At 58.6% G+C, this 19,851-nt stretch overlaps 4 protein-coding genes across 23 annotated transcripts; 2 read left to right on the top strand and 2 right to left on the bottom strand.

Annotated features, from left to right (window-relative positions):
• Positions 1-19: 19 nt before the first annotated feature.
• On the bottom strand, positions 20-2,618 carry rnls (renalase, FAD-dependent amine oxidase). Of its 4 annotated transcripts, none has more exons than XM_085903386.1 (7): positions 2,358-2,618; positions 1,343-1,448; positions 1,112-1,254; positions 852-1,010; positions 557-745; positions 318-496; positions 20-244 (listed from the first exon to the last, which is right to left on the bottom strand). In XM_085903386.1, the coding sequence occupies exons 2-7, from the start codon at positions 1,438-1,440 to the stop codon at positions 92-94; spliced, it is 921 nt and encodes a 306-aa protein (XP_085759512.1). In that variant the 5' UTR covers positions 1,441-1,448; positions 2,358-2,618; the 3' UTR covers positions 20-91. The 4 variants fall into 4 exon arrangements, with proteins under 4 accessions (XP_085759512.1, XP_085759509.1, XP_085759510.1 ...); XM_085903383.1 differs by lacking the exon at positions 2,358-2,618 and adding an exon at positions 1,996-2,310; XM_085903384.1 differs by lacking the exon at positions 2,358-2,618 and adding an exon at positions 1,550-1,884.
• On the top strand, positions 1,864-6,019 carry LOC147039018 (rac GTPase-activating protein 1). Of its 6 annotated transcripts, XM_085903376.1 has the most exons (16): positions 1,865-2,062; positions 2,846-2,940; positions 3,022-3,224; positions 3,321-3,460; positions 3,526-3,598; positions 3,665-3,718; positions 3,849-3,953; positions 4,051-4,243; positions 4,369-4,442; positions 4,514-4,678; positions 4,746-4,841; positions 4,899-5,103; positions 5,171-5,276; positions 5,385-5,517; positions 5,592-5,839; positions 5,906-6,019. In XM_085903376.1, exons 1-16 carry the CDS (start codon positions 2,025-2,027, stop codon positions 5,952-5,954), a joined length of 1,977 nt encoding a protein of 658 aa, XP_085759502.1. In that variant the 5' UTR covers positions 1,865-2,024; the 3' UTR covers positions 5,955-6,019. The 6 variants fall into 6 exon arrangements, with proteins under 6 accessions (XP_085759499.1, XP_085759502.1, XP_085759498.1 ...); XM_085903373.1 differs by having other exon boundaries at positions 1,864-2,062; positions 3,526-3,718; positions 5,909-6,019; XM_085903372.1 differs by having other exon boundaries at positions 1,867-2,062; positions 3,526-3,718.
• A 670-nt stretch (positions 6,020-6,689) lies between these two features.
• LOC147039016 (transcription factor COE3-like) lies at positions 6,690-16,644 on the top strand. 9 transcript variants are annotated; one of them, XM_085904742.1, is made up of 20 exons: positions 6,690-6,850; positions 9,370-9,458; positions 11,355-11,446; positions 11,528-11,676; positions 12,628-12,725; positions 12,880-13,036; positions 13,109-13,172; positions 13,239-13,294; positions 13,530-13,603; positions 13,681-13,749; positions 13,821-13,902; positions 14,050-14,167; positions 14,510-14,643; positions 14,715-14,841; positions 14,924-15,012; positions 15,126-15,305; positions 15,375-15,519; positions 15,605-15,772; positions 15,866-16,039; positions 16,281-16,644. In XM_085904742.1, the coding sequence occupies exons 4-20, from the start codon at positions 11,644-11,646 to the stop codon at positions 16,604-16,606; spliced, it is 2,094 nt and encodes a 697-aa protein (XP_085760868.1). In that variant the 5' UTR covers positions 6,690-6,850; positions 9,370-9,458; positions 11,355-11,446; positions 11,528-11,643; the 3' UTR covers positions 16,607-16,644. The 9 variants fall into 9 exon arrangements, with proteins under 9 accessions (XP_085760868.1, XP_085760873.1, XP_085760872.1 ...); XM_085904747.1 differs by lacking the exon at positions 12,628-12,725; XM_085904746.1 differs by having other exon boundaries at positions 11,528-12,725; positions 14,513-14,643; positions 15,240-15,305.
• On the bottom strand, positions 7,004-11,078 carry syde1 (synapse defective Rho GTPase homolog 1). 4 transcript variants are annotated; one of them, XM_085904740.1, is made up of 13 exons: positions 10,834-11,069; positions 10,411-10,571; positions 10,064-10,346; positions 9,741-9,983; positions 9,347-9,482; positions 9,029-9,273; positions 8,873-8,961; positions 8,673-8,810; positions 8,477-8,603; positions 8,244-8,407; positions 7,908-8,136; positions 7,605-7,844; positions 7,004-7,476 (listed from the first exon to the last, which is right to left on the bottom strand). In XM_085904740.1, the coding sequence occupies exons 1-13, from the start codon at positions 10,916-10,918 to the stop codon at positions 7,295-7,297; spliced, it is 2,322 nt and encodes a 773-aa protein (XP_085760866.1). In that variant the 5' UTR covers positions 10,919-11,069; the 3' UTR covers positions 7,004-7,294. The 4 variants fall into 4 exon arrangements, with proteins under 4 accessions (XP_085760866.1, XP_085760865.1, XP_085760863.1 ...); XM_085904739.1 differs by having other exon boundaries at positions 7,570-7,844; positions 8,244-8,603; positions 10,834-11,078; XM_085904737.1 differs by having other exon boundaries at positions 8,244-8,603; positions 10,064-10,343; positions 10,834-11,075.
• Positions 16,645-19,851: the final 3,207 nt, after the last annotated feature.

The following is a 19,851-nucleotide window of genomic DNA, read 5'->3' as shown; positions in this document are numbered from 1 at the left end:
TTTACGAGCGAGACAGACAGCGAGTCAAACGCCTTTGTTTTATTGACACGGTCCAGTACACAGACACACGTTGCGGTTACCCAGCTCGCGGTCACAAGACGTCTCGGAAGGCTCGGAGCGTGCTCAGTGCCGACACCAGGCAGCCGTCAAAGTTGGAGTGAGTGAAGGCGTCTCCGGCGCAAACCAGCAGGGGGCGCTCCGACAACGTCATGTGACCCGGGCAACCCGCCACGGCGCTGGCCACCTGAGCGACACACGAGCGGGCGCTTACTGCTGCAGGCTCGGCGCTCGCTCACCAGGCCAGGCTTTTGGCTCACCTGCGAGTACCTCCACTTGTGGCACTTGACGCCCATTGGCTGAGGCAGCGCGGGGACCAGGCGCTCGAGCTCGCGCAAGATGATAGGCCGCACTTCCTCGGCATCCCGCTCCAGGTGCTGCAGGCCAAAGGGCACGCCGGTGTGGACAACCAAGGACGGCCCGGGGCCCGCGTCCCCCTCTGGACACAAGCCGCGGGTTATCGGCCACCCGCCTGCCGGGCGAGATGCGAGCGCCTCACCTGCACCGCGTTTGCGGGAGTCCACCGAAGCGTAGCAGATGACTTTGGCTTCGTCATCGTCGCCGTTGTTGTAGTAGCGGACAGCCCAGGGCACGCCCACGTCGGCCCCGGGAGGGTAGAAGAGCGCCAAGGCAAAACGAGAGGAATACGTCACGCCGCGCAACAGCTCTCTCTGCTGGACAGATAAAACTGACGGCACAGGCGCAATCAAGGCCCGACGATTTTGGATTAATTTCGATTTCCCCATTGTGTTTCGAGAGAAGCCGGCCCACCCAATCAATTCAAGTGGGCTCACCGTCTACCAGGTCGCCTTCGAGCTGCAGAATTTGCGGAACGGGGATGGTCAAGAGCACAGAGTCAAAGTTGTGGCTGCCGCCTTGCTTCCTGCGGACCTCCCAGGAGGCGCCGTGGCGGTACAGACCGCTCACCTGATGCTCCAGGCACAAGTCGGCACCTAGACAGCACGGACGCGCGGGAAGGAAGGACGGACGGACAGACGGAAGGACAGACTAGTCAGGAGGTCAACGCAAAAGAGCAGCGACGCCATTCACCCACCCGAATGACGCAGGAAGTGCTTAACCACGCTGCTCATGCCCAGCGGAGCCACGTAGTCCACGCTGCCGTCTTTGTGCCGCAGGCCCTCCACGGCGCAGTCGAGCGGGCGCAGGATGCCCGCCGCCAGCAGCTCCGAGTAGAAGCTGACAAGCGTGTTGGACTTTCCAAGAGCTTCCATTCCAAGTGTGATGGCTTTGGCGACACGAGTTTTGATTGTCGTGGGCTGTTTACCTGTGGTGAGCGCGCGCATAGTCGCGCGTGGCCGAGATATACTGGGCTCCGAGGTCGGCCGAATGGGATGACGGGTCGGGAGGGCGGAACGTCGACATCCTTCCACCTGTCGGCACACACACACACACACACACACGTGCTTACGTTTGTCTTGGGAACGTCGACGACACCAGTTGTTCACCATTCTTGGAGTAACAATTTGCCCACTTGGTTTCATCGTTCGCATTGTGTGGTTGCAGACGCATGCAGCCTAGCGTCGTTGTTGACTCGGACTCACTGAACGGCCAAGGTCGGCAAAAGGGCGTGCGGTCGTGCGTGACACAGATGCCATTTTCCCGCCAGGGTTTGAGCAAGGTGCATGGCAACGACGTCTGCCAACAATCTTACTGGCTTCAAACGTCACTTTTCCTTGGATTGAACGTCTTCAAGAAAAACTGTTTGCACTCATGGAACCTCTTTGGGCCTGAACGCCTTTGCAACAGTGAATAAACTTTGACGTTAAACAACATTCGCTACGAGGTTGCTGCGAACCTTTGCCGCTCACCGAGAGATCAGCCGTGCATAGGTCGCGCGCGTGCGCGCGCGCGGACGGTACCGTGGGGGGTATACGTGCAATGACAAGCGTGTGGGTCGGCGCGCGTGCATGTCCTGACCGACTCCGCGGGCTTTGTCCCAGACGACGATGTGGATTTTTTTGTGCTTGAGCTCCTTCCTGAGCAGGTAGGCGCACAGGCTGCCCGTCAGGCCTGCCCCCACCACCAGAACCCGGCTGGAAGCATCGAGCACCCGCGACGGAGACGACATGTTTAGATCCTTCTGCTCCAAGTTACAAGGAACTAGCTAGGCCGCTACTGGAAGTGACGGTGCGGTGGGGGGCGGTTCCGCCGGCCGCGGTTCGGACGCAAGAAAGAAACATGCCACAGTCAATCAAGAATCACGCTGTTGTATCAAATGCATTAATCTAAATTATCTTAGCCTTTTAAAGGGTAGAAAAAAAATCGCTGTCAAACGTCACCTGCATAAATGACGCCAGTGCATAAATAACGTCACCGCCAACGGGACGTGATGACGTATTCCCAACCGAAAATCCGCTTCACTTCCTGACCCGCCAAACGTGAGTTGTTTGAGAGAATGCGATTGTTTGTCGTGTCAGAATTTCCCTCGTCGTCGTCCAGCGTTCGGCTCCGATGGCGCAAGCAGGTACTCGCAAACGTTGACCGGAGGCAGGCGCACTCCCTCTGTTGTTTGTCGAAGCGTTTCCCGCATTCGAACAAGACACTGCCCTTTTCAATCGAAGCGAACATTCAAATGATCGTACTGTCGTCTTGAAGGAACTTGGAGAAGAGCGCTTTTTGGCTCCGTGCAACACGTGTCCACTGTTTGCGATTCGACAGGCGGAGTACCAAGGGCCGACCCTGGCCGCGCAGGCTCAATACTTGTTGCGCACATTTTGGTGGAATTTTGCGCTCCAACGCGGCCCTGACAAAGCGTGTCGCGTTGCAGAGGGATGGCCGAATCTCGAGGGATCGTGGAGGAGCTGTTCGCGCTCTGCATCCAGCGAATGACGATGGAGGAGAAAGCCATGAACACCGAGCTAGGTGAGTGGGGGGCCGCCAGGCCAGGCCGACCCAATCATTGCCGCGCGGATCCCGGCCAAACCGAGCCCATGGCCTTGGCAGAGTTGATCGAGGTGGTGAAAAGCTTCGAGAGCGCCAGGAAGCAATGGCAGCGCGCCGAGACGGAGCTCAAGAAGTACAAGGAGCTGCTGGTCAAGTCGGACGTGGCCAAAGCTGCGCTGGAGGTCAAACTCAAGCACGCCCGCAACCAGCTGGACGTGGAGATGAGGAAACGTTACAAGATGGAGGGCGATTATCAGTACCTGGTGAGGCTTTTTTTTGGGGGGGGGGGATCACAATGAGCGGCTGTTTTGCGGCGGCCGGTTTTTTCTCACGGCCTTTGCCGTCCTTTGTGCTGACAGCAGAGGCAAATGCAGCTCATGTGCGACATCCTGGTGAACGACAGCAAATCCAGCGCCTGTCTTAACGAGGAGCAGAAGTCCCTTCTGGCCGCCTTTGAGTATAAAGGCGCCAACAAGACTCGGCAGCGCGGCAGCAAACGGTAAGGGTAAAGTTCCGGAGCGCGGCCTGCGCCGGCGCCAGTAAAGCCACTCTCGCCCGTTTCAGCTTGTCGGCCATCGACGAGTCGTCCTTCTTCTCGCACTCGGACATCAGCTACGACCGCACGGACGATGACGTGGTGAGCCGGTCGGCGGGCGGCGCGGCGGAAGCCGAGCCCGCTCACTTTGAGCTTTGGCGCTTTCAGGACCTCGACGCCTCCGTGCTGAAACCCCTGAGGTCACGGGCCCGAGAGCGGCGGGTAAGCCCGGCCGATGTCCGCAAAGCGCCCGCTCCCCAAAGAAAACCTTTCTCCAAGAAAAGCCTTTGGCGCCGCTCGACAGAAACGGCTCCCTCGGCCCATCCCCTTGACTTTGCTCCGTCTCTCGTAGCGTTCGTCCATGCCGCTGACGGCGCCAGGAAAGCATGGGCCAGGAAAGCATGGGCCAGGCGGCGCCGTTTCTGCTGAGCTGCTGGAGCGCAAAAGCGTGGAGAAGGTGAGAAAGTCAAAGCGCGGGAAGCCACGGGGAGTGCCGTGACGCAGAAGCCGAGGAAATGCTGAGAGAGCCCGACCCGTTTGACTTTGCGCCTCAGGAGGTGGAGACGGCCGTGCGGGCTATAGTGAGGGCCCCCGTTGACACGCCGCCACCGCTCACACCCACGCCGGAGCGGCCCGAAGAGCCCACGCCGGAGCGGCCCGAAGAGCCCACGCCGGAGCGGCCCGAAGAGCCCACGCCTGAGCGGCCCGAAGAGCCCACGCTGGGACTCGCCGACCCCGCCCAGGGAGGTAAACGGCAGCGCGCCTTCCTCGCTCGTCCTCTCTGCTCTCCCGAATCTTCAGTTAAGCTCCAAGATCCAAATCAAAGCACTTGATGGGCCGGAGGCCTCGGCCGCCTCGTTTTGCTTCTGCAGAAGAAGCACCTGAACCCAGCCAGGCTGGAGTGCAGACGGAAGCGTGTCCCAAGCATGACTTTCTCTCCAAAACGGTGCCAGACGGCCGCCCTGGGCGCACCCAAGTTGAAGCCAAAGCTTCACGCGCTCCTCCCCCGTCTGCCAGGTGATCCGGCCCGAGATGTGCTTGCCTTGCGGCAAGAGGATCCGCTTTGGCAGGATGGCGCTCAAGTGCAGAAGCTGTCGCCTGCTTTCTCATCCAGAGTGCAAAGCCAAGTGCATCCAGATGTGCGCCGCCCCCCGCCCGGCGGCGGCGGCGTTGGAGGCCACGGTCAGGATGACCTCCGAGGCTGGTCGGCCAGTCGGCCGACGCCCGCGTTCATGTCTCTGCTCCTCAGGACCCGCTGGAGGCGTTAGCTCCCAGCAAGCCTCCTAGGATTCCGCCGCTGCTCGTAGAGTGCGTGAAGGAGATCGAAAGGAGGGGCTTGCAGGAGGTGAGCCGCGCCGGAGTCGGCCAGGTACAGACTCCCGACTGCGCTTTCTGCCTCCAGCGCGGCCTCTACAGAGTTCCCGGCGGCGAGCGGCAGGTCAAGGACTTGCGCCAGCGCTTGACGGCGGCTACAGCAGCGCCGCCGCCGCGACTGAGCGAGGTGTCGGACGTCCACGTGCTTTGCGGTGTCCTCAAAGACTTCCTGCGCAAGCTGAAGGAGCCGCTGCTCACCTTCAAGCTCCACCGCAACTTCACGGCAGCTTCAGGTGGGCCCGTCCCGTCCAGTACAATCGCTCGGCCCGTTTGCTTCCTAACTGCCGAGCTTTTGCCCAGAGATGAGCGACCACCAGAAGAGCTCAGGCGCCATGTTTCGGGCCATCGCCGAGCTGCCCAAACCCAACCGGGACACGCTGGCCTTCCTCATGCTCCATTTGCACAAGTAAGTCCGCTTGAGTTGTTTTTGTGCTTTTGTTTGATTAGATTTTTTTTTTTTAGTCACGCCCTTCCTGCCACAACTTCCCAGCCCGGTCTTGTCCTTGTGTCGCAGGGTGATGCGGAGTCCTCAGTGCCAGATGGACCGGAATAATTTAGCCCGGGTTTTCGGACCCACCCTGATGGGACACGCGCTGTCTGACCCGTCGCCGTCGACGATCGTGCGGGACACAAATATTCAGCCCAAGGTCAGCGAGCGGCAGGCAGGCAGACCCGCGTGAACTGGCGCCTGCCTGACACGCTATGTCGCCATCTTCCTCAGGTCATCGCTCACTTCTTGTCCTTCCCCGAGGACTACTGGAGGCGTGTCCTCAGCGACCAGGCGGCCGCTTGCCATAAACGCTCCAGCCGAGGCGAAGGAGAGGGTACGCTCGCCGCTCGCCCGACCTCGTCCGGCGTTGTCGGGATTTCGGCTCGTTTCTTTGAGCCGCTGACGTCTCCCGAGCTGAACAAGCGCCGCGACGTGCCCGGCGAGATGCCCGCTCGAGGTCGCGCCGGCAACTTGGCAAAGTAAGCGACTCGCCCAGCGCGATTCGGAGCCGTGCTTTGATTTCTCAAATGGGACGCTTCCCTTAGCAGCGGCTGCGCCGTGCCAGGACGCCGCTTTTTCACGTCACCCAGCTGACCCGGCCCGGCGTCATGCAGCGTGACTCACAGTTGTAAGGAATGAAAAATAAATAGATGAAGAGCTGTTGTCGTTGTTGGTGTTGCATTGCGCATGCGGTTGCTGATGCTCGGCCGGATGCTTTTTAGTTTTCCTGTGCCGCCAGTATGGAGATTCAAAGCGTTTATTGTCACGTGTACAATAGGAAAGCACTTTTCTTTGTACAATGAAATTCTTTCGCTGTCCGTTAGAATGCCAGACAAGGGAAGAAGGATTCAAAAAGAAAAATTGGATCATACCGAATTTTCAATATATAAATAAGGGCACAATATATATATACAACTACTAAGGTCCAGGGAGTCCGGTATGCTGCTCTGGATGTGGGCCAGCACTGTTCTCTCAAAGCACTTCATGATGATTGGGGTGAGTGCTATTGGCCTGTAGTGGGGACGATGCTCTGGCTGAGGGAAAGGTTGAAGATGGAGGTGAGAACATCTGCCAGCTCGTTGGCGCATGCTCTGAGGAGGGCCCGCCCTGGGATGTTGTCTGATCCTGCTGCTTTGCGGGGGTTGATCTTCCTCAGGGTTTTGGAGTTATTTACTGAAGCTGTTGAAATTTGACAAAAGCTTCGTCTTGTCTTAAGCCAAAATCAAATTCGCCGAGATGGGCGAGCGGGGGCGAAAACGCAGGCTTGCAAAGTCAGCGTCGTGTGCTTCATTGCCACATGTGCTTCCTGAACACTAGGTGGCAACCCAGAGCTGACATCCGCAATTGAGCCAGGAAGAAAAGCGAGAGGGCGAAAGCGGACGCCGCCGATTTTGAAGACGATGTGAAATCATGAAGAAAAAGAGCCGAGTGCGAGGTCCTAGGATTGGACTTTGCCCTTGGTCACAATGACGACCCGGATTCTGCTTAAGGTAACCCGTTTCAAAGTTGAAAGTGAAACTTTTAGGCGTTCCGCCGGCTCCAGCCAGCCAACCAGGCAGGCACCTGTTCAATAGTTGGGCAACATATCGTATCGCGAGCATCGCAATCTTTGACTCTTTTTCAGTCTACCTTTGACGAACTGGTCAAATTTTGTGCATGGGCCCCCACCTCTGGCTCGCACGAGTTTTATTTTGGGCCCCTTGCTTACAAAACCAAGTGCATAGTACAAAATGAAATAATACTGCCTAGTACGTCAGCCGTCGTCCCACGCTCGGTACCATCGACGGTGAACAGCCTCTGTCAGCTTGTTCGTACCCTGAATAGTGTTGAGTCGACTTCAATACTGAGACGCGAGTGACGCTGGGGGACGAGGCGAGCGGCCAAGCGTTCCCAAAGGGCTTCTTCATCCAGCCTGGTCGCCCATCTGTCGGTATCTACGTGCAAATGTTGACGCGCTTGGCCAGCTCTCGGTCCAGGTCGTTAATTAGGCCGTCAAAGTCCTTCAGGCTGAGTCGGCAGTTAAACGGAGCATCAAAGTCCAGCAGGTCCTCAGCGCAGCAGCGTGGCGCTCGGCGCCACGCTTCTCCCCCGTCCTCGTCGTCGTCATCTTCGCCGCCTGCAATCAAATAACACGGGCACAACAATCCAAACGCGCACGAGATGGGCTTTTGTCACAAGGAGAACCGTCAAACTAAAACGTGACCTCAACCTGAACCTTCAAGACGTGGCAAAGTAAAACGTGACCTCGGTCGCTTTCGCTCCCCGCCACCTCGTCGTACTCGGCGGCCTGTCCGGGCGCGAGCCGCTGCCCGCTCCAATCACCGGCGTAGCGGTTGGCTGGCGGCGGACTGTCCAAGCGGGCCACGGCGCCCCGACGCCACACCATTTCCAAAGCGCCGCCGTCTGGCCTCTGGCGGGTCGGCTTCGGCCGAGGAGCGCGGCAGACGTCGTCGGCTGCTCCTGCTGGGATTCGGTGGGTCGGCACTGCGGAGGAAAGGCGCGGCCATCAAATTGTGCTGCAGGGCAAGGCGGGTGGTCTCCTCTTACCGGGCCACAGCCGCAGCAGGTAGTGCAAGGCCTCAATGTGAAGCTTGAAGTCGACGGCGCCGGCCGAATCCCTCGATTCCTCCCCTCCTCCCGGCCCCCCTTTCGCCTCCGCCGCGCGTTTGAGCAGCACCGGGCCGAAGCAGACGGCCAGGTTTCGGTGCGTCATCCTATTGCGAGAGCTGAAGTGGGCCACCAGGCTGAGATGGTCCAGCAGCAGAGTCAAAGTGGCCTGCAAAAGGAGAGAACACTCAGCGGGCAAAGGCAGTCGCCGGCCTGGCCTGGCCTGGCCCGGCCCGGCCCGGCCCAGCCCAGCCTGCCCCGGCCTGGCCGTCTCACTCTCTCTGGCGCCGGCAGACACGAGAGCAGCTCCACCGTGGCCCAGCGGACGTCCGGGCTCGGCGGCGGGGCGGGCCGTTGGGTCATGGCTTCCCTCACCGCCTCGTACAAGGCGGCCGTGATGAGCGAAGACGGCAGCTCGCGCAGGAAGTCTTTGAGGATTCCTGCCCAGCCAAGAAGAGTGCGCTCTGGCCCGGGACCTTTCTCTTTTGCACAACGGCTGACATCCTCACCCGTCAGGACGTTGACGTCGGGGTAGAGGTCCTCTCCGAGGCAGACGGCCGAGCTGTCTCTCTCGAAGCCATCCCTCAGCTGCTTCTTGACCGCGGCCGAGCCGCACAGTCGGTAGAGACCCACGGCCTGAAGGACGACGACGATGGTGCCAGGCGTCACGAGTCATCTCTGGGACGGGGTGTTTCCGCGCCCTACCTTCAGTCCTCGCCGTTCGATCTCCGCCACCATCTTCTGGACCAGCAATGGGACGCCGCCGGCCGATCTCTCTTCCTCCAGCAGGCGACGCAGTTCCACGCCGAAGACACGAGCGGGTCCGCTCGGGTTAGGGACCCCCTGAAAAGAGCCCAAACGGTCGCTCGCGTTTGTCGCTCGGCGCCACGTCGGCCGGCTTCTACCTGCGCGTCCTGTCGCTCCTGCAGCGACACTTTGATGTCCAGACGGCCTTGGGGTTCCAGCTTGACGCTGAGCTGCCGAGCGCCACTTCCTGACATGGGCGCACGTCGGTCACCGGTGTCCGACGCAGATGCGCCGGCGACGGAGCCTTACTGCACCTTTGAAGAGCGGCGGCAGGGCCACGCCCCCCAGACAGCAAACCACGTTGCCCGGCCGAGCCGCTCGCTCAAAGCGAGCGGCGGGACTAAGCACCGCCACGCCGAGTCGACGCGCTCGCTCCAGCTCCAGGTGGAAGGTGTGGTCCAAAGGAACGGAGTGACCTCGCGGGCGAAGGAGGGAAGTCCTGGCTCGAGCCGTTCCGTCAATCTGGATTGCCAGAAAGATTTCCAGACTCTCGTCCGACCTGAAAAAAGAAGAGGCGGAGACACAAATGCTCACATTGAAGTTTGCCACCTGGCCTGTGCTTTTCTGCTCACTCTTTTGTCTTTGTCCGCTCCAGGTCCAGAGCCAGAAGGTGAATGCTCAGCATGCCGCTTACTACGTGGCGGAGGGAGGCCGGGTGGCCCGGTTGCCGCGGCGACGCTTCAGGTGAGTCCCCGTCGCTGAGATAGCCTGGCGAGAGAACATGTCGGTCACGGCGAGGCCAAGGAGGAGTCGGCCAAGTCGCGGCCAGGCAAAGGAGTAGTCGGCCAAGCCGCGGTAAGGCGGAGGAGTCGGCCAAGCCGCGGCCAGGCGAAAGGAGGAGTCGGCCAAGCCCCGGCAAGGCGGAGAAGAAGTCGGCCAAGCCGCGGCGAGGCGAAAAAGGAGTCGGCCAAGCCGCGGCGAGGCGAAAAAGGAGTCGGCCAAGCCATGGCCGCCCGAGCCCCTCACCTCCTTTAGCGGCGGAGCGCGCTGCGGGCGGGGCCGAGCTGTCCAGATGATATCGACTCAGGACGTCGGAGGCATTCCCATCACCGCCTCCCTGTCCCACCCGGGAGGAGCGGAAACTGATCTTGCGCCGGAGCTCCGGAAGCTTCCTCATCTTCAGGGAGAGTTTGCGCACGGCCCCGGGAGACATCAGCCTATCCATCACTCCCCCTTTCCTGGGCAGGGTGGGCCGAGAGACCGCTCCATCTGAGGAGCCGGGCGCCACCGCCGCCCTGTCAATTCTGTGCCCGACATGGAAAGACCTGACGAAAGGCGAGTCTTTTTACCTGCGCTCTCTGAGCTTGAGCAGCCCACGGCGGCGGCGGAAAGCGCCTCGTTCCCTCGCAGCCCTGGGGCGCCCGTCGTCTCCATCCTGGCCCGCTCCTCCTCCGGGATGGGGTTGTACCAAATGGCGGCGGCGCTTTGCGAGCCGCCGGCCTCGTCCGGCGCCGAGGACAGCACCCAATCACGACTGCTGCGCTCCAAGCTCTGCAGGTAGGCCCGCCTGCCGGGCAGCTCGTTGGCGACGGCGGCCGCTGTCTTTGGATGAGTTGTTGCGCCGCCCGCCTGCTGGGAGGCCAAATACAGAGGTCACGCCCCTATGCTTTTTCAGACACTCCTCGGCGCCACTTACCTTGTCCTGCGTACACTCCGACTTTGCGCACGCAGGGACCGCTCCTCGCCGAGCCCACGGCACGGCTAAACGGCCGAGGGGAGGAGACCGGGGGCCCGCCACCACCTCCCCCCCGGACGCACCAGAGTTGCGCGGCGTGATGTGGGTCTGCCCTGTGGCATCTGCGGCCCAGAGACGGGGAACGCTCACATACGCGCTCGCTAACACGCCAGCGCTAGCATGTACGTGCGCGTCGCTCTCGTCCCGGACAAGAATGGCTTTGTGCGAGCTCCCAATGTGTGTAAATGAAGGCTACTCTGTTGCATTCAGCTAACACACAGCCCCCCCCCCCCCCCCCCCCCCCTCCCCACACACACAGGCAGTTGACACAGCCAGCGCGAGTTTGGCCGAGCTCATCTGTCCTGGAACGGCCGGCGTACTCACCGTTGACTTGAGGCTCCGTCTTCCTGCGGGATCGGTTCTTGCCTCTCAGCCGTGAAAAAGTTCTCTTGAGCAGAGGCTGGGCCATGCTGCGGGCTCCCGCTTTTGGCTCTTTTAGACAGATTCTTTGGGCCTTCCTTCCTTCCTTCCTTCCTTCAGTCCTTCATGTTTCTTTGCTGCTGCAGAACAGGAAATGAATTCCTGGCATTCTTTCCCAAACTCCCCCTCCGCTTCAATTTCCTCCTCCCACTCCCAGCTGTGGTGGTGGTGCGGCGGGGGGGCGCGTTGTTCTCTTGGCTCATGACAGAGGCTCGCTCATGGGAATTGCAGTCCTCCAGTCACAAGTCACAGCGAGCTGTTGCCATGTGCGCACGTGCGGCATCGTGAAGGTCTGAAGTGTGGTTGCCTTTTTCTAGCATCTCATTTATTTGGACGACAACAAAAGTCCCACTGCTCAAATGTGAGGAACGGACATCGAGACGAACGTTTTTCTATGATGATGTCGTTCTCTTTTTGTCCGTTAGATGGCGACAGAGTCCGCAAAGCAGAGGCTGAGCGAAGGCTTCAATTCGAGCCCGTGGCCAAGGAGGGCCCGAGTCCTGATTCTGGTGGAAAGGTGTGAAACCCTGCTCGGAAGACGTTGCAACTTTGGGCTGAGTCACTTAGAAGGGCTTGACTTTTTTCTTTGGTTTTCTAGAGAGCGGACCTCGCATTGGCCCTCGGAGGCGCACTCAGAGTAGTCCCCTGGAGCCGCGCTCAGAGTCATCCACCGGAGCCGCGCTCGCAGCCTCCCTGTATTCCCGCCTCGGACACATGAAGGCAAAAGTTGGCCTGGCCTGGCCGCGGGTAAGCGCACAGACGTCGGTCCCTTTTTTGCCAAAGCAAAGTCGGACTGAGTGTTTGACGTGCGTATGCATGCGCTCGCTGTGTTTGGTCCGTTTGCCTTGAAAAGCCCAAATCATCTTTTTTTTTTGTCACCTACGATTTCTTATGCAATCGTTGCGTCGAATGGGATTCGCGTCTGCCAAAAATGTTTTTCTCGTAAATGTATTTGATAAGATTTGAATTTGTGCACACGAAAGCCGACTGGTGTGATGCTGCAGGCGCCGTGCAAAATTGACCTCCCGTGCGGTGTAAAAGAAAGCCTCCCTCGTCAAGGCGTCATTGTGAGATGGATGATAGGGATGGCAAGCTCGCAATGACAAAAATCAATTGAGTCTGGGAATGTGTCTTTTTTTTTTTTTCGTCTCGGGCGCTCGCTCAGCTTCTCGTCTTCTTGCGGTTGATGACTGATCCGGAGCAAATTCAGGACCAATCAAGGTCGTGCCTCGCTCTGGCTCTGGCTCTCTGGCTCTGGCTCTCTCGCTCTCGCTCTCCATCACTCAAGCTGTCCTTATTAGGGCAGGCCCCGCCCCCTTTGCTGCCGCGTCACAGCCGTGGGCTTTTGGGGTTTTGGCGCCGGGTCCTGCGGGGCCACGGGGCTCAGAGTTCTTTGCCTTCTCGTCATCGCTTCGTCCTCTTTCTCGCCTGGTCTTTGGGAGGGGGGGCAGGGGGACTCTTTGCTTTCCGCTTCATTTTTTTTTTCTTCCTCTGGCTCCTGAATTCCCCAATGAAATTTTCCCTCATTGCCGCCGCCACCACCACCAGCACCTTTGAAACGTGAAATCGCAACAGCCCAGTCCTGGCCAGCGGGCAAAGGTTTTTGTGGCCGGGAGACTTTTGCCACTTGCGAAAGAAAAAATCGAAGCCGACGGACATTCTTCTCGCTGCCTCTCGGGCGCGATGTTTGGGCTTCAGGACGGGCTGGCGCGCGGCTCGGCGCCGAGCCTGAAGGAGGAGCCCTCGGCAGCTCGCTCCTGGATGCATTCAAGCCGCATGCTGGATGCCATGCAGAGGTAAAAGCTCGCCGGCAGGCAGGCCCACCCCATCCTTTCTTCCTTGCGTGCATCCTCGCTTGCTTCTTTGCTTGCTCCCTTCCCACTTTGCACATCTCCTCTCATCCCGGCGTGAATTTGCTCTGAATTTGCTTGTGCTTGCTTTTGACGCCAGTGGGGCGGGCTTAGCGCGAGCCCACTTTGAGAAGCAGCCGCCGTCCAACCTGAGGAAGTCCAACTTCTTCCACTTTGTCTTGGCGCTGTACGATCGGCGGGGCCAGCCGGTGGAAATGGAGCGGGCCGCCTACGTGGACTTTGTGGAGAAGGAGAAGGTGAGGCACCTCGGCCGGTCGCGCCGCTGCCCGTCTCCTTGAGCGTGCCGCTTCTCTCGACGCCGCTTTCAGGAACCCACAGGGGAAAAAACCAACAACGGCATTCATTACAAGCTGCAGCTGCTCTACGCCAACGGTGCGTCCCGTTTGCCCGTTCGCCCCGGTTGCCCGCGGCTCGCTCAACACTCTGTGCTCCGTGCAGGCGCGCGAGCCGAGCAGGACCTCTACGTGCGACTCATTGACTCCGTGAGCAAACAGGTGAGCCAGACTTAATATTGCAAATATTGGACTTTTTGGTGATGAGCAAACCTGGCGCCATTTCACGTCCATGAGAATCAATTTGAGGCGCCCGTGGCAGTTGGGCCAGCTTTGCGACCCGGTCCCGCGTTGTTTGCCGGAAACGGAGCGCAAACGTGGCCTGATAGAGTGGCGCGTGTGTGTGTGTGTGTGTGGGTGTGGGTGTGTGTGTGTTGGGTGGGTGGGTGCGCGGCAGGCCATCGTCTACGAGGGTCAGGACAAGAATCCGGAGATGTGCCGAGTTCTGCTGACGCACGAGATCATGTGCAGGTAGGTCGGTAGCCGCTCTGGTTGAAGTGCTTGCGGGCGGGCGGGCGAGCGAGCCACCCATTGTGTCTGTGCGCCAGCCGCTGCTGCGATAAGAAAAGCTGCGGAAACAGAAACGAGACGCCCTCCGACCCGGTCGTCATCGACAGGTAGGCCGCTTTGCAAGGCGTCTCGCTCGGTCGGCTCTTCTCTTCAAGTCGCCACTTGATTTTGCCTGCAGGTTCTTCCTCAAGTTCTTCCTCAAGTGTAACCAAAATTGTCTGAAAAACGCCGGAAACCCCAGAGACATGAGGAGGTTTCAGGTAACGCGCACGGCTCAGCCCCGCCCACACCGCCATCTTATCGGGCTCATCTTTCACGCTTCGTCTGGATTTTTGCCATTTGCGCTCAACGCGTTGTTTGCAGATCCAGACGTAGCCCGGCCTCTCGCCGGCTGTTTGTGATTGCAGGTGGCGGTGTGCACAACGCTCAACGTGGACGGGCACGTCCTGGCCGTCTCCGACAACATGTTTGTGCACAACAACTCCAAACACGGCCGTCGAGCTCGGAGACTGGACCCGTCTGAAGGTACTCCAAAGCCGAGAACCACCGATTATGGTCGGCTCGCGTTAGCGTCCCGTCCGATAGCACACGCGCAAGCCGTGCAAGTAAAGCAAAATCACAGCGGCCGGCGCGTTGTGGCTTAGGCGAGTCGAGCTAGAGCCTCCCTCCTGAGGAGTTGAGTCCTAATTCAATTCGGTAAGCACGGAGACGAACCACCCGCCGCCGCACGAGTGCACTTTTCTCCTTTGGGAGGACGGAAAGTCGCGTATCAGGGCGGGTTCCTCGGCCGGCGCAGAACGCAAGAGCAACGAACAAAATGGGTGTCAGCTTCTTTGAAGAAGTTCCGCTTTTTGCCCCACCCCCCAGCAGCGTGTCCGTGCATCAAGGCCGTCAGCCCCAGTGAGGGATGGACCACGGGGGGCGCCACCGTCATCCTCATTGGAGAGAACTTCTTTGACGGCCTTCAGGTGGTCTTCGGGAGCATGCTGGTGTGGAGCGAGGTAAGTGGGCGGGCGGCCCTTGGCGGGGGCACCACCTCGCGTCCCGACTAACTTAGCGTTCTCCACTCCAGCTCATCACACCGCACGCCATCCGTGTGCAAACCCCCCCGCGCCACATCCCTGGAGTGGTGGAGGTCACCTTGTCCTACAAATCCAAGCACTTTTGCAAAGGGGCGCCTGGACGCTTCATCTACACAGGTAGGGAGGGAGGGAGGGAGGCAGGCAGGCAGGCAGGCCCGGGCGGCTGCGGCGGCTCCTCAAACTTGCTCTTCTCCGCCAGCCTTGAACGAGCCCACCATCGATTACGGCTTCCAGAGGCTACAGAAAGTCATTCCTCGTCACCCCGGAGACCCCGAGAGGCTTCCCAAGGTAAGCGATGGCGCCCGGCGTGTGTGGCGCGCTTACGTTTGCCTTTGCGATGCGCCGCGCGAGGCGCAGTGGCCAGTGAAGAGCCCGTTTGACGCTTGGCCAAATTTCAAAAGTGTCGAATCGAGGAAGCACTGTGGCTAGTAAGGAGATTGGCTCGCCCGCCCGCATGCATGCTCAAAGGTGTCCCGCTTCGCTGCTCTTCAATTGGTTTTGCCGCTGCTCGGCAGGAAGTGCTCCTGAAGCGAGCGGCCGACATGGCGGAGGCCTTGTACGCGGTGCCGCCCGGCAACCAGGTGACTCCCCCGCGCCGGCGCTGCGTGTCGGGACAGGCGCCCTTATTTGCGAGGTGTTTGGCGGCGCAGGAGACCATCCTGAAGCGAGCGGCGGACGTGGCCGAGGCTCTCTACAGCGTCCCGCGCAGCCATGTGCCCCCCACGCACCCCATGATGGGAGTGGGCTCCTTCGGCGGCGGCCAGCTGGCGCTCGACCTCAACGACGCCGCTCAAGGTCAAAGCGGGCTGGGCTGGGCTGGGCCGGGCCGGCGGCCCTCCCTGCCTGGATGCTGAGCCCTTCCTCATTCTCCTTTTGTCAGGCGGCTACGCTCCCGGCAGCGGCCAGCCGTCCCCCAGAGGGTACGCCCCCAGCCCCCCCAACCAGCAGAGCAACTACGGCGCCTACGGCAACAGCAGCATGCCCAACCTCGGGCTGGCGTCTTCGCCCAACTTCCTCAACGGATCCTCTGCCAACACGCCCTACGGCAGTAAGTGGATGCCGCCTGTCTCCGCACCGGCGCCGCGGGTCGGGCCGCCTCGGTCCTCCTCTTCTGACTTTGCCTCGTGCGTGGCCCTTTCAGTGGTGGCGACCAGTCCCCCCGTGTCCGGCTGTAGCTCCGCCCACGGCGTCTTTGCCTTCTCTGCCAGCGTAAAAACCAAGAGCGCCTTTGCCCCCGTGGTGAGGCCCGCCGCAGCAGCAGCCACCCCGCCCCTGCCGCCGACCAACAACTGCGGACTCAACGCCGGACTGCAAGGTAAACGCGCACACGAGCATAGTGGGCGGGCGTGGACGTGTGACGATGTCAGGTCCTCTCTTCCGCTTACATGTGTGATGATGACTCGTTTTGGGGTAAAAGCGCCAAGCGAGGCCTTGCACGCGATGGCAAAAGCAGCCAAACGTTTGCCTTTTTGATATCGCCCGTCATGTGTCTTTGGCTGTCAATTTGCGCTTGTGATCACGCAGCCATGTCGGGCCTGGTGGTGCCGCCCATGTAGAAGGAGGACGGCGGGCGGGCAGGCGAGGAAGCGTACAAGCCAGTGGGCGGAAACTGCAGCGCCGTGCGCTTGTCTGGGCTGGCGGAGCGAGCGCCCGCGTCACGTCGGCATGCCAACGAGGCAAGGCGACCGTTTTTGACCAACTTGTCTCAACAAGCCCCGCCCGCCCTCCCTCCCTCCCGTTAACTTCCTCCTCTCGCACCTTTTCGCATTCATCTTGTTTTTCCAAACAGCTTCATAGCCTGCCCGTGCTCTTTCTGCTTGTTGTTTTCCTTCCAGACAAAAAAAGAAATGTGTACAACTGTGCCTCATTGAACCATTGTTGATGTTTTTCCTTATGCAGAATAAAAGTTCATGATTTGACAACGAAACAATCTCGTTCACGTGTCGCGTCCAAAGCGTCTTTAGAATTATGCGCCATGTCTCGAAGATTGCGCGGACGTGCGCCGCCAATCAGACAAGATGAGATTTGCTCGCGTCGTACGCGCTGCACTCTGAGGCCCCCTCGGTTACCGTGGCGGAGGCATCTGACCTCCTCCGTCGTGCCGATGTCCTCAGACAAAGTACTCGAGGTCACGCACGCCGAGTGGAAGCGTGGTTAAGCATTTTTAGGATCATGCCTTCTGCTTGGCGAGTCACTTGTAGTTCCTTCGGCGATCGATCGAACCGATCGCTTCTTGTTGCCGTGATATAGCCGGCGGGCGGGCGGGCGGCACAGCAGCGTCGTCGTCGCCCCAAAGCCCGAGGGCGGCTGTGTTTGTTGACTCGAGTGAAAGAAGACAAACAGAGACAAAACAAACGAATTACCCGCAAACAAAGCCCACGCCGAACTCGCGGCTTAGTGAGCTAACGAGGCTTAACGGGGTCGACGCTCATCCGAGGGTGCGCACACACGCACGCGCGTGTGCGTCACCAGCACTGACTGAAAGAGGGAAGGAAAAAGGCACTTTTTAATGCTTGATCTCGATAAAAAAGAAAAAAAAAAGGTTATTATTTCTCTTGGAAAAGTTGTCTGTGATGGATGTCGCTGCCGCATTCCACTCGGGCCAAAATAAAGTCCATTATTTCTTATCATCTTTGTTACATTACAAGTACTTTTATCAGCATGCACTCTGATTGGCTGTCACTCAGCTTGCCCCTCCCCCCTTGTTGGCTACGGTGGCGCTCACACTCGTGGGGGGGTGGGGGGGAGTTGAGTGACAGAGATATTACTGCTCAGGAAGATTTGAGCTGCGATTTCCTTCATGACAAATGACCCGCTAAGGACGAAGATGAGGAGGAGGATGACTATCATCCTCGCTTGTGCTACGTTCGCCCCGATGGTGCAAAGTGCATGGCAGCGTAGAAGTGGAAATGTCAAAGGGAGCAAGAGGTTAAAGGGCGCAGCCCGCACCGTCTATTGGCTGGCAGCGGAATAAAGGAAAGGAAAGGAAAGGCTTGGTTTGACTCGGGTCTGGCCTCTCTTGCTCAATTTGTTGCCTAGAGGGCAAGAACCCTTGCCAGACAAATGCACCGTCGCTCATCTTTTGGTCCCTCGAGGCAGACGAGAAAAATTCTCAGCTTATAGCTGCTTTGCGCCACTTGAGCATACATCTCTCCTCCTTTGGCCATTTAGCTTTGGTGACCTGCCACGAGATTTCCCAACAGTCCAATGAGGGCAGCCCGCCTCAATCGAGGGTTGGGAAACACGTGGCTCTCTGAAAGCAGCTGGACACGCACGGGCAGGCCTGCGAAAGCAAATGGCGGCGGACGTTGATGCAGTCGTGCACGATGGAGGGCCGGGCGGGGGCGCGCCTCCCATGCACGGCCGAGCCGCGGCGGCGGCGGGCCTAGCTTGAAGTGTTTGCTCCCATACCCTGGCTGGCGCGGCGCCCTCATTGGCGCCGGTTGGCCTGCGGCATTTCATGCGTCTTGACATGAGCAGCAAGCTGTTAATCGTTGAAAGCTTCACGGGGGGGCGTCAACAGACAGGAAGTGACAACAGCTGCTCTTTAATACGTTTGCTCATTAAAATCAAAAGGTGTTAATGATATGCCGCTAATTGATCTTTTAGACCACGTCTGAACTGAGAAAAAAGTTGTCAATGTCACGTCTTACTGTTGCGCTCATTTGACAGCACGTTTACACGCGCACCCACTCACACAATGGCGCATGTGCACTTACAAGCAGCAGGAGGTGAAGGTTCGGAGGAAATGAAGTGAGTTCAATTTGCGTCCAGGCTTACATGTGTGAATTTCACTGCCTGACAAAAAGTTTGCTTCCAAAACAAATCTTCGTTTCAACTTTTAACTCACAATTTCTGTGCACGCGCACGGGCGGGCGGGCGGGCGGCCTTGATCACCGTCTCAGGTTTGTTTTCGTCTTGTCATTTTCTATTTTGTTTTGAAATGAAGTGAGTTCAATTTGCGTCCAGGCTTACATGTGTGAATTTCACTGCCTGACAAAAAGTTTGCTTCCAAAACAAATCTTCGTTTCAACTTTTAACTCACAATTTCTGTGCACGCGCACGGGCGGGCGGGCGGGCGGCCTTGATCACCGTCTCAGGTTTGTTTTCGTCTTGTCATTTTCTATTTTGTTTTGAAATACCTTTTCCCCTCATTCCAGTTCACTTGCTCTTCCTCTTGTGGCCCCGCCCTAATTGCTAATTGTGTCCACCTGTTCCCCATTCCCCTCATGTGTTAAATACTCCGCGTCTTTCTTGGCAAGTTTTTTTCTACTTGCCGTCGCGACGCGTCTAAACCTCTCGAATCCTTACCTCTGCGCCCGGTAAGCCGTTTGGGTTATCTTTTACTTCTCTTTTGCCATGGTGAGCACATTTGTGCTGATACTCTTCGTAGTCCTCGTTTGTCAAGAACCCTAACCCTATTTAGAGCCCTTTTTGGTAAACATTTGCACTTCCTGTTTGCTCGTCGAAACCAAGTGGGTGGGGTTTTTTTTGGGGAGGGGGGGAATAAATCTCTACCTTGACGGCCCTCCCATTTCTGCGCCAGTCTTCAGCTCCCCTCCACGAGTCGTGTCAGGTGGCACGTTTGCTTCGATCTATTTCTTGCTTGCCGTGACTACAAGGGAATTATTGATTGTTTAAACACGTTGGAACACAATAAAGGACAAAGTCAACATTTGCAATCAAGCCCAACTCTTGCGCACAGGCAGTCGTGATTTGAATGACGTTGAGCGGATGCGCTCTCACTGCACATACAGACTCGTACACTCATGCATTGGAATCAAATCTCATTTGTGGCGTCAGCACAAAATGTGCTTTTAAAACTGCGCCCCCGAGGGACATCTCGTTGCTGGCATTTTGTTGAAGCCATAAAATACTCCCACCCCAACCAATTTGACCTTTTATTGAAGATCCACACTTTTAGCACCCGCACACTAAACGGCTGCACAGCACGACAGTCGGTTACCCTGAGCCCAAAGTAGTTGCGGGCCACACGCCGGTGTTCCGCAACACTATTCGCGATGTTTGAGCTTATGGTGAAACTGTGTGCTCGGATGCAGGGTGTGCGTCACTCGCGTGTGCTACAGCGGAACTCTCAGACGGGAGCGTGCGCGTATGCAGGCGGCA

This window comes from Syngnathus leptorhynchus, chromosome 22 (genome assembly GCF_054491065.1).
Source record: "Syngnathus leptorhynchus isolate UIUO chromosome 22, UIUO_Slep, whole genome shotgun sequence".
In the NCBI taxonomy this organism is placed as follows: Eukaryota; Metazoa; Chordata; class Actinopteri; order Syngnathiformes; family Syngnathidae; genus Syngnathus; species Syngnathus leptorhynchus.
This window is presented reverse-complemented; position numbering and strand designations above follow the sequence as displayed.